The sequence below is a fragment of the Terrapene carolina genome, unplaced genomic scaffold, assembly GCF_002925995.2.
Source record: "Terrapene carolina triunguis isolate 2854851 unplaced genomic scaffold, T_m_triunguis-2.0 Scaffold131, whole genome shotgun sequence".
Lineage (NCBI taxonomy): Eukaryota > Metazoa > Chordata > Testudines > Emydidae > Terrapene > Terrapene triunguis.
This window is the reverse complement of record NW_020664482.1, coordinates 39,295,905-39,309,169: the sequence shown is the minus strand read 5'-3', so window position 1 is coordinate 39,309,169 and position 13,265 is coordinate 39,295,905. Positions and strand designations below refer to the sequence as shown.

General features: G+C 46.1%; 1 protein-coding gene across 1 annotated transcript in view; it reads right to left on the bottom strand.

The window, feature by feature from the left end:
• The window catches only part of GABRQ (gamma-aminobutyric acid type A receptor theta subunit), a 100,691-nt gene that overhangs the window by 55,405 nt on the left and 32,021 nt on the right, over positions 1–13,265 (bottom strand). Inside the window, exon 3 of the mRNA XM_026652986.1 lies at positions 13,045–13,112. Coding sequence (XP_026508771.1) covers positions 13,045–13,112 — 68 coding nt within the window. The remainder of the gene's footprint in view (positions 1–13,044; positions 13,113–13,265) is intronic.

The window sequence follows — 13,265 nt, the reverse complement described above, 5'->3', positions numbered from 1 at the left end:
TCTCCCCCTCCCTCCCAAGCTCTCAAACCTGGGAGGGAGGGGGAGACCCCGAGCGGCCGCGGCGCGTGAAACAGCTGATTCGCGCGCCGCTGCTCCCCCTCCCTCCCAGGCTTGAGAGCCTGGGAGGGAGGGCAAGTAGCGGCGCGCGAACGGCAGCAGCAGCAGAGGTGAGCTAGGGCGGCCGGGGCACATTTTTAGGGGCGGCATTCTGGCGCCGGCCATGCCACCCCTAAAAATGTGCCGCCCCAAGCACCCGCTTGTTTTGCTGGTGCCTAGAGCCGGCCCTGCCCATGGGGGCCACAGAATCTTGGGCCACATTCACTCCCAGGGATGCAGGCGGATGGAAACAGCTTCACAGGAGTGTGGGGGCCCCCGACTCAGGGGAAGGGATTGGTGGGACTTCTGTCACTCTCCTCTGGTGGGAGAACAGCCAGGTCTCCTAGTGCCTGGTGGGAGGAGTCTGCCTGGTAGGGGTGCTGAAACAGTGCCCCCTTCCCAGGCCAATCCTACCCATTTTGGTACTGTACCAGCTGTCTTTGGGATTCCAGGTCTCTTGTGCAGCTGCAGCCCTACTCCAGGCAGACATGCCTGCATCTTGGTGGCCCAGGTGGTGAAGCTGGCACTGTTGCTATAGGAATTTCAGTTCTATGTGATGGAGTGGAATCATCTGATATGTTGCATAGCCAACTAAGTCCTGTACCGGACTTCTCCTCTACCAGGTATCCATGGGCTGGTAGGTATCCCTGGCTATTTCTGGGGGATAGAATCAGGAGCGGGGCACAGAGGCTACATTCTCATACCAGGGTTATCAGTGTTTCCAGCACAGAGGTGGTGGTGGGTGGATGTTTGCTCTGAGTCTAATACAAAATTGTCCCTTGCTTAGCCCTATAGAGGCATGTGGAGCTCGCCCATAGGAAAGGGGGCAAGGAGTCGGATTTGTGCATCTTCCAGAGGGGTTTTCTCTTTGCTTAAACTTGGACCAAAGGAGGCACAGCTAGTCAAAGAGCAATGGAAACCCTGATTTAAAGCTCACGATACTCAGCATCTCATAGGGAGAAGCTGCATAGTTTTCCATTGGGAATAAGGCAATACCACCCCTAACTTGGCATTCTCAGTCTCTCTAGGACCCTTTGAAATCCAGCTGCTACTGTAAAATTACTGATCCTTTCCTCCAGTTCTCAGATCATCCTCCAAGGGGGGATGCTGCAGAAAGCCAGGATGGTAGTGGCTGACGATGCATTTTTTGTCCCTTCCTCACCAACAGCCCTTGGTCACCATGTCCTACTCTTGGTTTAGTGCAGGGGTAGGCAACCTATGGCACGTGTGCCGAAGGCGGCACGCAAGCTGATTTTGAGTGGCACTCACACTGCCCGGGACCTGGCCACCGGTCCGGGGGGCTCTGCATTTTGATTTAATTTTAAATGAAGCTTAAACATTTTAAAAACCTTATTTACTTTACATACAACAATAGTTTAGTTATATATTATAGATGTGTAGAAAGAGATCTTCTAAAAACATTAAAATGTATTACTGGCACGCAAAACCTTAAATTAGAGTGAATAAATGAAGACTCGGCACAGCACTTCTGAAAGGTTGCTGGCCCCTGGTTTAGTGCATCCATTCATGCAGCTTCTTATACTTAGACCAGTCCCCCACTTCTTATCTCCCTCTCTTCTTGCAAGCCCAGTTCTTCTTCCAGGCATATTTCCTATTTCCTACCATGGTCTCTTTACCATTGATTCATACCCTCATTCACTTGAATTGTTGCACTGTGCTTTCTCTGGTTTATATTGTAAGATTGTTGGGCCATATCCTTCTCTGTGTTCGTGCACATGAATCACTCTATAATCATATACTAATCCCAATACCAATCTTTGGTCTTTGCAATAAATTCCTGCAGGAAGCACAGAAGCAAAAGGTGTGATGAATTTCCAATTCAGAGAAAAATAAAGGGCCATGCGTTTTCTTCTTTGAAATGTCCCCTGTGATCCACTAGGGACTGAACATGGGGAGCTGCCACATTTATGACCCACAGTATAGAGGATATAAGCCATTTTGAGTAAAATATGATGCTCCCCTGAAGTCTTGTCCAGAATCTGAACCAACTTATTAAGGACTTCAGAAAAGTTCTGTAACTTTCAGCCCCATTATTTTATATTTCCCCACATGTTTGTTTTTCCTGGTTCTAGCTGGGATAACATGCATAAGGAACAAAATATTGCACTGTCCATGACAGAATTCCAGTCTAAGAGCCTGACCATGGGATCATGAGAAATATGGACCACCTGCAACTCCCAATGACATTAAAGCCAAACCCTTAATTTTGCGGATACACGATGTTCAGATAAAGCATCCAAACTTTGCAGGTGCTTCCTTTCACCAAACCAAAATGTTGGACATTTGGAGGAATCTGAAGAGACACAAGAGGGCAATATCTGAGCAGTATTACATAGGTACCATGGTGATGGGTATTTTGTAAGAACCTGGGGATTAGACAGACAAGTAGATGGACAATCATTAAAGAAATGAAAGAGAAGAAAGGGAAGAAAACAGAAATACAGAAGGAAACAGACTCTTGGCATGGGTCTGGAAATTGAGTTGATTTACTCTGAAAATCTGTTACAGATAACCAACTCTTTGTCTGCCTTTTTCAAATGGTCAGGAATACGGCAATGCCAACTTGGTCTCTCTAGTTATTGAGTAACACTGACCTATTTTCCAATTTCTAAACCGGGGCGTCTCTATGTAATCAACATTTGTGTGTGATAATCAATTTCAGACCAGTGAATTAGGAGCACTACAGAATGCCGCACAACTGTTTGCTTTATTAATAATGAGAGCACTATCACACTGCTCCATCCACAAAAGACTCTAACTCTAGTACCGAAGGATCACCCATCCCAGAGTGGAGAAGGCAATTTAGTCACCGTGTTTGTTCAAACCTGAGATTCCTCCACATTGCTCTAACAATGGATTTACATTGCATTCATTGAGCCAGATTCTTTACTCACATCGTGTAGTACCTTACTCCAGAAGAAGGCCCATTGAAATCAGGGAGATTGCTAGTAGAGTAAGGCACTATTCGATGCAGGGGTGCTGGAACAATTTGTTTAGTGGCGGTGCTGAGAGCCATTGAACCAAACTATAAACCCTGTATATGATGGAACCCACTTCAAGCCAGGAGGTGCAGCAGCTCTCCACCCCTCCCCCAGCATCCCTAGTTCCAGCACCTATGATTCGATGTGATTAACAGTTTCAGCATCTAGCCCTTAGCTTTTATGACTGCACTCATGCTGAAGAAAGATGCTCTGATCCTTGGCAGACTGCACTAAGATGCTATGTCTAGAAATCAGTTGAATGTTTTCCCCACCTCCTATTTCTCCAATCTTCCTTTTGGTTTGGGGAAAACATATAAATCCCATTTCTCCTAGTAGTTAAGTGGCTCTGTTGATGTAATCCACCATGCACCGGCTGCTCCCTACTGCTGGAGAAGATGAGAGCTGGGGATGTTTAATTAGTCATCATAGTACAGAAGAAGCAAAATAAACTGAGATGTGAGAATGATGGCAGGAGTGTAAGCATGCTGTGCACGTGACGGTGTAGTATGCAGGATTGGCAACTGTGTAAGGAAGCAAGCTTTGTTCAGGATCAGCCTTTTCATTCCCTGTCAGCCCTCTCTTTTGGGAGAGGTATGGCTACATGTATGCATATAGCCACTACTTGGCTTCACAAGTAAATGTACACAAGCAAACGGTAAATTACAGCACTGCACCCAAGAACTTGAACCAGTGACAATAACTACATGACCTAAGCTGTACTACAGTGAGCTCTTTGGCAGTAGAAAGCAAAGAGAAATACCAGCTGTGAGGCATTATATTACAGCACAGTCTCTGGAAACCCCCAGCACTTGAGATATGTCTGCAATATCCCAATATCCCCAGCATCTGGGAACCCCCAGCACTGAGACAGGACTGCACTACCTCTGCTGTATCACAGCACAGCATCTGGGAATTCCCAGAGACACATCTGCATCACCTCTGTTATGTCACAGGCCAGCTACCTTGAACCCCTCCCCAGCACCGAGACAGGGCAGCATATTGCATCTGCTATATTGCAACACTACCAAATCCAGGAACCTGCAGCATTGTGACATGACTGCATCACCTGAGTATATTACAGCTCATAACTTCTAGTATATGACTGCATTAGCTGTGCTATACTACAGCAGAATGTTTAATATTCTGAGCAAGAAATTCCCAGATGCTGTGCTGTAATACATTGCAGGTAATGCAGTCATGTCACAGTGCTAGAAATTCCTGAATGCTATGAGAACACATTCATGACTTCAACAGGCATTACTTGTATCCTGGAATAAGATAGTAGCCACTAAGAACTTCCAGCACCAAGACATAAATGCTTCATCTCCTCTATGTTCTAAAACCTTTGGGCATCAAGAAGCAGTGAACAGAGACTAACCCACATTACTTCTAGTAAATTATTTGCATGTAATTTCCCTAGTTGGGCTTTTCTGGAGGAAAACCTATTTTAAGAGTTAAAGAGGTAAATAAAAACCCCATAACTATATCTTTGAAAAGGACAGAGGGGACTGTAGATTCTCAATCTTTGTTAGGTCATCACTACCATTGGTGAATCCTTGTAGCGATGATGGTGTTTTCTGTCACTGGTAACTTTAAACATAGAAGATGAAATCCTGGCTCCAGTGAGGTGAATGTCAAAATGACTTCAATGGGGCCAGGATTTCATCCAGAAAGTTTGCCTACAAAGACGACAGGTTTGTGAAGGAATTCAAGATGGGGGATCATATATATACACTCAGGTGCCCACTCTGCTTTCCTTCTCATACAGATTCATTCTTCCTTCCTTCCTTCCTCCCTCCCTCAATCCTGCAAGGAGCTCTGCATGGCCACAGGACTGAGCCCATGCAATTGGCTTTTTGTGCATGAATCAAATACCGCTCAGCTATGGAGTCTAATAACTCCACTCCTTATAGTGTCCACTTCTCCCCAGCCTCATCCAGCACAGCAGCAGTAACCCACACACAAAAGGTAAAGTGAAAATAATAATAAATAACAATAATAAAAAAAAAAGACCAAGTGTATATGCACATTCCAGTGAGAATACAAAATATTGCCAAGCTTAATGTGGGCAGATACTACCACAGAGATAGGCACATCTGAAATAGAGATAGACAGATAGCTCATAATAAAGATAAAGGATTATCACTGTTTGTGAAGGATCAAGAAACTATAGGCCTGGTCCTTCAAGGTCCTGAGCACCCTCATCTTCCCTGTTCACCCTCATCTCCCATGTCAAAATAAGGCTCAGTATTATGCACTCAGCTAGCTCGAAAGCAGCTCTGTTTATAACTTGCATTGGGCACGCGCTCAATGTCGCCTGCATAGAAATTGTTGCCTTTGCCTCGTAGGAAGAAATTTGGCTTTCAAATAAGTTTCTAGAGGTTGGAAAATAGCAGGCACAATATGTTACCTTCCTTAATTCAGACCGACGTAGCGCAGTGTGCCCTCCGCGATGCAGTCGCTCTCATGAACATGCACACAGATAGTGGAATGTAGCATTAAGCAGTTATAAGAGAGGGTGGCCAAACAATATTCACTGCCTTCAGGTTCAGTCCTGCATGGCACCTTGTCCCCCCCCCCTAATTTATTTCACTGCACATCTTCATCAAGCAAATGTACTATAAATACCCTATACATCGCACCATCTTCATGCACATTGCTGGGAAATTTTTCCACAGGGAAGCTCCATCATGACCCTTTCCCTGGCAACAATAACCCTCCCATGACTTTTCAACTTGTCACCTGCATCAAGGTTTATAAAATTTTAAAGCTAATGGTATAACAAAAACTCAAACAATGATATTGCAGATGTAGGAGTGCATCCTGGGATGAATAAATTATGGGAGGCACAAGAAGTTGCAAATACAGGGAAAGCATCTGGATATGTAAACAGTGCTGTCCATGGTGCTTATATATTGCTTTTTGGGTTTGTTGTATCATTCAGCTTCACGTTTTTGTATACTTCAGAGCAGGAGACCCAGTAGAAAAGTCACAGAGGGTAATTGTCTTTTCTTTTTTTAAGCACAGACAGCTGGTTTGGGGTTCCCACCCTTCCTGACTCCCATGCTCAGATAACACATGAATGGCTGAAGGGATTTTTATTAACTTCCTGATTAACTGAATTGCAGCATGAGAACACATTGGATGAATTTCATCTCCAAAAGTAACCTTCAGAGAAAAAGCTAGTGCTAGCCTCTAACTGATGGGAGTTAGGAGAGAAATTCTACCATAGATAGATTATTCCATAACTGTTGACTTTGGGTTTTTCCAACTCCCTCTGAAGCAGCTGGTACTAGCCACTGTCAGATGATACCAGACTAAATGGACTCGTGATCCAGTCTGGCAATTTCTAGGTTTCTTAATGCCATATTACACATCTGCCATACTCCACAAAGTGAATCCACAGAAATGGCATTATGGAGCTCCATGTTCATTGTCTCTCAGTCAGAGCTGGTTGGATAACATTTGGCAGATAATTTATACAGCAAATTTCCTTTACTAATATTCACAGGCACTGTGTTCCATTATTTGCCCAGCTCTGTTATCGATGATTTCTAGATCATGTATGGTAATTTTATATGATTTTATTTTTCAGCCTTGAAAATCCATCTGGAGATATGAGAGGAGTCAAGCTAGACTCTTTCCTTTGCATTGTCACCTGTAATGAAGGCTGCATTTGACCGGCAGAACCTTAATCAATACCTGCCTGGTTCAGCACATGGGATCCGGGACAGGTGATTATATCAGTGTAAATGGTCGGAACTTAGCATGTAGTATGTAGGAATATGGAGTATGTAGGAATAAAACACTACTTTGGTGAGTAAAGTCAGAGGATAGGAGTCTGAATACATGCAGCGAGCAGCTCTGGTGAGCAGAAAGGGGTTATTTTTTCCACAGTCATTTTTCAGAGAAGTGCACTTTAATTATAATGTCACTGAGAAGATATTACAATTCCAGCACTACAGCCAAGCACCTCTTGCACTAAGGCATGACTCCATCACTTCTGCTACAATATAGCACAGCATCTGGGAACCTCCAGCACTATCACACAACTGAATCTGCTTTACCAAATCAGCACCTGGAAGCCTCCAACCCTGAGACACAACTGCATTGCCTCTGCTACATTAGAGCACGTAGGAAACTCCCCCCATCATCACCATTCTGAGATATTCCTGCCTCATCTCCTCGGTATTACAACACTTAGAAAACTACTGTATCGCTGTAGGACAGAGCTGCATTACCTCGCAGCATTGTAGCTGGCTGGAATCTCAATGAAAACTAACTTCTTGTGTAATACAGCACAGCATCCAGTAACCTCCAGCATTTACCACCATTCTCTCTGTGCCTGGTCTGCCGCAACCTGCCCCAAGAGAGGGTAAACACAGCAAAGGGACCTGGCAGGTGAGGGGGCACTCCGATCACAGCAGCAGCACCCATTGTGCCAGAAAGGGATATTTGGGGATTAATTAATTATCCTACAAGGGGCAGTAAGGAACAGCGCTCCTTGTGTAACAATAGAAGCTATCTGGTTTCCATGGCAACGCAGCCCCGCTTGTGCACCTTTAATTTATTCCTTGAACGGTTATTTCCTGATCTCATACAGTGCTGAGAAATGCCTTGTTTTTCTTGCTGCTATCCCTGTGCCCGGACCCAGGGTGAGACACCGACCTTTCCCAGGGGGATTTGCTACCCAGTGCAGAGAGCAAGAAGTCAAAACCTACTCAGTGCAGAAGCTCACATCACACAGTGAATAAAACTATCCCTGGCTCCTTTAATGTCTGCTTGTTAAGATGGCTCCAGTCTTCAACCCCTTGCAAAGCTGCCTCTCCCATTCTGATTCTTTAAGTTACAATGGTACTTCAAGGTCCTCATGTCAATTAGGGTCCCATCATGCCAGAGCCTTTACAGACATGTAGCTAAGAGATGCTGCTCACCCAGCTTATAGTCTGAATTGACAAACCAAAGGGTGGGAGGGGAAAACAGAGGCCCAGGAAAGTGACTTGACCAAGGTTACCCTGCTGGTGAGTGGCAGAGACAGGAATAACACCCAGGACTTCTGAATCCCAATCTGGTGCCCTGCCCACTGGACCAGACCATCTCCTTACCAGGCATACTTAGTGTGTCCATCAAGGGTACCACGCTAAACCCAGTAAGAACCTGAGCCCCCAGCATAGCCAGGGAGAAAGCTCCCACACTGAGAACATGACATAATAGTCACAGCTTGGAAGAACGTCAGTCCAGTGAGTCTCGTAGAGCCAGCACAGGGGGGAAGAAATGTCTGCCAATGAGCTTCCCAGGCAGAACCAGGCATCCCCAGCATGGGCAGACACAACTTCTCAGCAAGGGTCCCTCTCCTCCATACACACATGTGGAGAGATCACAGGAGAAAGCCACCCTCCCAGAGCGAGAATCTGAGTGGTTCATCAGGCACAGGTAGGAGACCGGTCCTGCAGAATATCATTCACAGGCAGGCAGGACACATTCCTAGGAGACAGCATATGAGGTACAAGGAATGGGCAGGAGCCAGGTCCTCTCATACCCTGCATGGGAGAGAGAAATGCCCCTCCAGTGAGGACACGACATACCCATCAAGGGAGGTAGGACAGTTCTCCTAAGAAGGGATCAATGTACCCAAGGGGGGAAGCAGACAGCCCCTGTCCATGCTGGTACGGACCGGCCATAGCCAGTGTGGATAGGTGGAGCGCCCTCTCGTGTGGACCCAGCACAGATGTGATCAGTGCCAGTCTGCCAGTGGAGACACTACAGACATGGCACACGGGTGGAAGGCCTGCTCTCCTGGAGCAGGGTAAGCTGTCTGTGTTTGGCGGGATGACTGCATCGGGTTGAAAAGTGGTGTTAGCACAGTGGGAGGAAGGATGGTCCAGATGCAGAAGGCCTAGATTCAATTTCCTGTCATAGATGTAGGGCAAATCATGCAGGCCCAGATTCTCAAAGGCACTTTGGCGCCTAACTTCCAGTGCCTCTGTTCCCCACCTAACAGGGGGGTGATAGCACCATCTTATCTCACAGTAGGGTTGTGAGGAGACATACATTAAAGACTGTGAGGTGCTCAGATACTACAGTATTGGGAGCCAGAAACCTATACTGGAATTTTGAGTTTGTCCCACAAGACAAGCTGTTAGAAGTAGCAATAAGAAGCATATGCACCACATGGAAGGCCGAGGGTTGACCTGCAGGGAAATCTAACCTGTCCTAGACAGATCCATGGCAAAGCCAGACCTCAACGCAGTACTCCAAGGCTTTACTGTGCAAGAACTTGCAGTGCAAATGGTTTCATCTGAGAACATGGATGCACCATGAGCTAAATTCAGCCCTGATGCAGATGGGTGCAACTCCAACTCAACTCAACAGAGCTGAATTTGGCCCAAGCTGTTCCAAGTGTAGAGAAGATCTGAAACAAAAGTGTCCCCCCTCGACTCCTAAAAATCCCACCTCCCACACACAAACCAAGAACAGGAGCACTGGTGGGCACTGAAATCAGACAGACTCATAGACTCATAGACTCATAGACTTTAAGGTCAGAAGGGACCATTATGGTCATCTAGTCTGACCTCCCGCATGATGCAGGCCACATAAGCTGACCCACCCACTTTCCCTTAACTCAGCTGTTGAAGTCTCCAGCTCGTGATTTAAAGACTTCAAGTCGCAGAGAATCCTCCAGCTTGCGACCCCTGCCCCATGCTGCGGAGGAAGGCGAAAAACCTCCAGGGCCTCTGCCAATTTACCCTGGAGGAAAATTCCTTCCCGACCCCAAATATGGCGATCAGTAGAACCCCGAGCATATAGGCAAGATTCTCCAGCCGGACCCTCATTTTACCAGCGATGGCACGTTATTGCCTAATTGACTAAAATCACGTTATCCCCTCAAACCATTCCCTCCATAAACTTATCTAGCCTAATCTTGAAGCCAGCCAGGTCTTTTGCCCCCACCGTTTCCCTAGGAAGGCTGTTCCAAAATTTCACCCCTCTGACGGTTAGAAACCTTCGTCTAATTTCAAGCCTAAACTTCCCCACGGCCAGTTTATATCCATTTGTTCTCGTGACCACATTAGTACTGAGCTGAAATAATTCCTCTCCCTCCCTGGTATTTATCCCTCTGATATATTTAAAGAGAGCAATCATATCTCCCCTCAGCCTTCTTTTGGTTAGGCTAAACAAACCGAGCTCCTCGAGTCTCCTTTCATACGAAAGGTTTTCCATTCCTCGGATCATCCTAGTGGCCCTTCTCTGTACCCGTTCCAGTTTGAGTTCATCCTTTTTAAACATAGGAGACCAGAACTGCACACAGTACTCCAAATGAGGTCTCACCAGCGCCTTGTATAACGGAAGCAGCACCTCCTTGTCCCTACTAGAAATACCTCGCCTAATGCATCCCAAGATCGCATTAGCTTTTTTCACAGCCACGTCACATTGCCGACTCATAGTCATCCTGCGGTCAATCAGGACTCCGAGGTCCTTCTCCTCCTCCGTTACTTCCAACCGATGCGTCCCCAGCTTGTAACTAAAATTCTTGTTAGTTATCCCTAAATGCATCACCTTACACTTCTCACTATTAAATTTCATCCTATTACTATTACTCCAATTTACAAGGTCATCCAAGTCTCCCTGCAGGATATCCCGATCCTTCTCCGAATTGGCAGTACCTCCCAACTTTGTGTCATCCGCAAACTTTATCAGCCCACTCCTACATTCGGTTCTGAGGTCAGTAATAAATAGATTAAATAAAATTGGACCCAAAACCGAACCTTGAGGAACCCCACTGGTGACCTCCCTCCAACCTGACAGTTCACCCTTCAGTACTACCCGCTGCAGTCTCTCCTTTAACCAGTTCTTTATCCACCTCTGGATTTTCCTATCGATCCCCATCTTTTCCAATTTAACCAGTAATTCCTCATGCGGTACAGTATCAAATGCTTTACTAAAATCGAGGTATATTAGAATGTCCGGACCCAGAGAAACAGGGTAGGAGCATTGGGACACAAAGGTTTTAATTCTCTTCACTGGCCAGGGAGCTCTAGATAAAGCTGGGCTTCTTCTACATAGTTCAGAACCAAGAGAACAGAGGAATAACCTCCAGTGAATGTCTCCTTCACCCTTCCACCAACACAGCCTTTCAAAAGCAGCAGATCCAGAAGAAAAGCTTCCTGGGGGTGACCCCAGGGCAGAGGGAGGGGTCTTTTTCCTCATAACTCAACAATTAGGTGTCCTTTGTTGAATGCCCACAGGGTTCGATGCACAGCCATCCCATTGCTAGACAGTCACCAGTCCCAACTTCCAGCATGTGGGGAAGAAAACATGGGGGAGATACATGCCTCCCACACCCACTCTATTGACCCCCTGGATCAGCTCATCTGGGGTCAGTAATCTCTTTTCTGAACAGGGAGAGAAGCACCAACCCATTAGTCCGACGTTAAACCAGCCCAGCCCATCTTAGTACAGGCATCTCCATCTCTGGCAGCATATTCTTGTTTCCAGACAGTCTCTGAAACACCATAAGGCAAGTGTTTGAAGCAGCAGTCATTGGACACATGCTGACTTGTAATGCCACCACTGGCCCTGTGATGCTGGAAAAGAGCAGCAAACAGACACATCTGCTCTTTGGAGGTCTAACCACTGAAGGCTAGCAGAAATGTCTACGATGCCCAGGAACGGTCCCCCGCCACGCTCTTGATGGAGCATTTGATACAATTAAACCAGCAGCCATTCTCAGAGATTCTCCATCTAAGAGTCCTAACAGACGGTAATAAAGAACTCACAGAATTTTAGGACAAGTCTACACTACAAAATTAAGTCAATCTAAGTTACGTCAATGCACAGTCATCAGAGTAATTGAATCGGTTTTGCACATCCACACTATGCTGCTTGTGTCAGCGGTGCCTGGCTTCACCAGGAGCGCTTGCATCTATTTAACTGCCAGTGTGGGGCACTGTGGCACGGCTTCTGAAAGGCAGCAACAGTTGACCTAACTACAGTTGACCTAACTACATCGACCCACATACTATGCCTCTTGGTCGGTGTAGTGGGCAAGTTACATCGGAGGGAGCTACATCTTAATGTAGACGCTTGCAGAGTTAGGTTGACGTGAGCTGTCTGACATCGATCTAACTCTGTAGTGTAGATCAGGGCTTAGTGCTGCACAGACATCCAGACAGAATAAAGGTGCTCATATAGGTAGTAGAACTTTAACAGAAACCTAGCAGCTTTACCTGCAGTCACCCAATGATCTGAGACACTACAGAGGCAAAATCCACCATCAAGAATGGGGTGTACATGCCAGAGATCCTGCACATGTTGGAACATAGGTTTATTTCAGTATCATCTTGCAATCTGGCTGAAGCTGGACAGCAAATGTCATGTGCATTCTCAGTGGCACATGTCTGCTGGAATCATGAATCAGGGGGAACAAGGAGTGAGGCACACAGAACTAAACCAATACGTGTCATACTGTGATAGGAACACGTTCCTTTGGAGGGTAGGAAGGGATGTTAGATATCCTTACCCTTGCCTGCCCCCCTCCCACTCCACCCCCATTCTTTGTTTTAGTCCTGCTACATACATAACAATGACACATGAACACCTTACATTTTATCCAGGAAGAACCTTAGTCACTTTACTCTGTATATCCCTCACCTCCCACAGAAATGCAACTACCTCTGGAGTGGAACATGAAAGACATTCTGCACCACCAATAATACAACACAATTTTGGGAGGAGAAATGAAGAATAACTGCAGAAGGAATGCAGGGAAACCAAACTTAATTACACACACTGGAATTTAGCCACCCCTCCTATGTTATCTCCCAAACTCTTGCAAAAAAAAAATACTCCTGTCGCTCTAATGACTCTGAGTGGCCATGGCTTTGGATTTCTCTCTCACCAGAAGATGGATAAAGTTTGTTGGCTTTTTGCTTCTTTTTGGACTTACCATGTTGACTTCTGAAATCTGGTCAATGCTGGAGATATGGATGCTCATTCCCACTGTAACAGGGTTACCTGAAACACAAAGGGCCCAGGTTAGAACAGTACACAGCTCCAGCCGTGCTACCCCCACACTGCAGTGAAGCTTACTGGGCAATGAAGTTACCAATGGAAAGTGAAGATACAAGGTCCACTGGGTTGAAAGGCTTTCCACATCAAGAGTGCTCA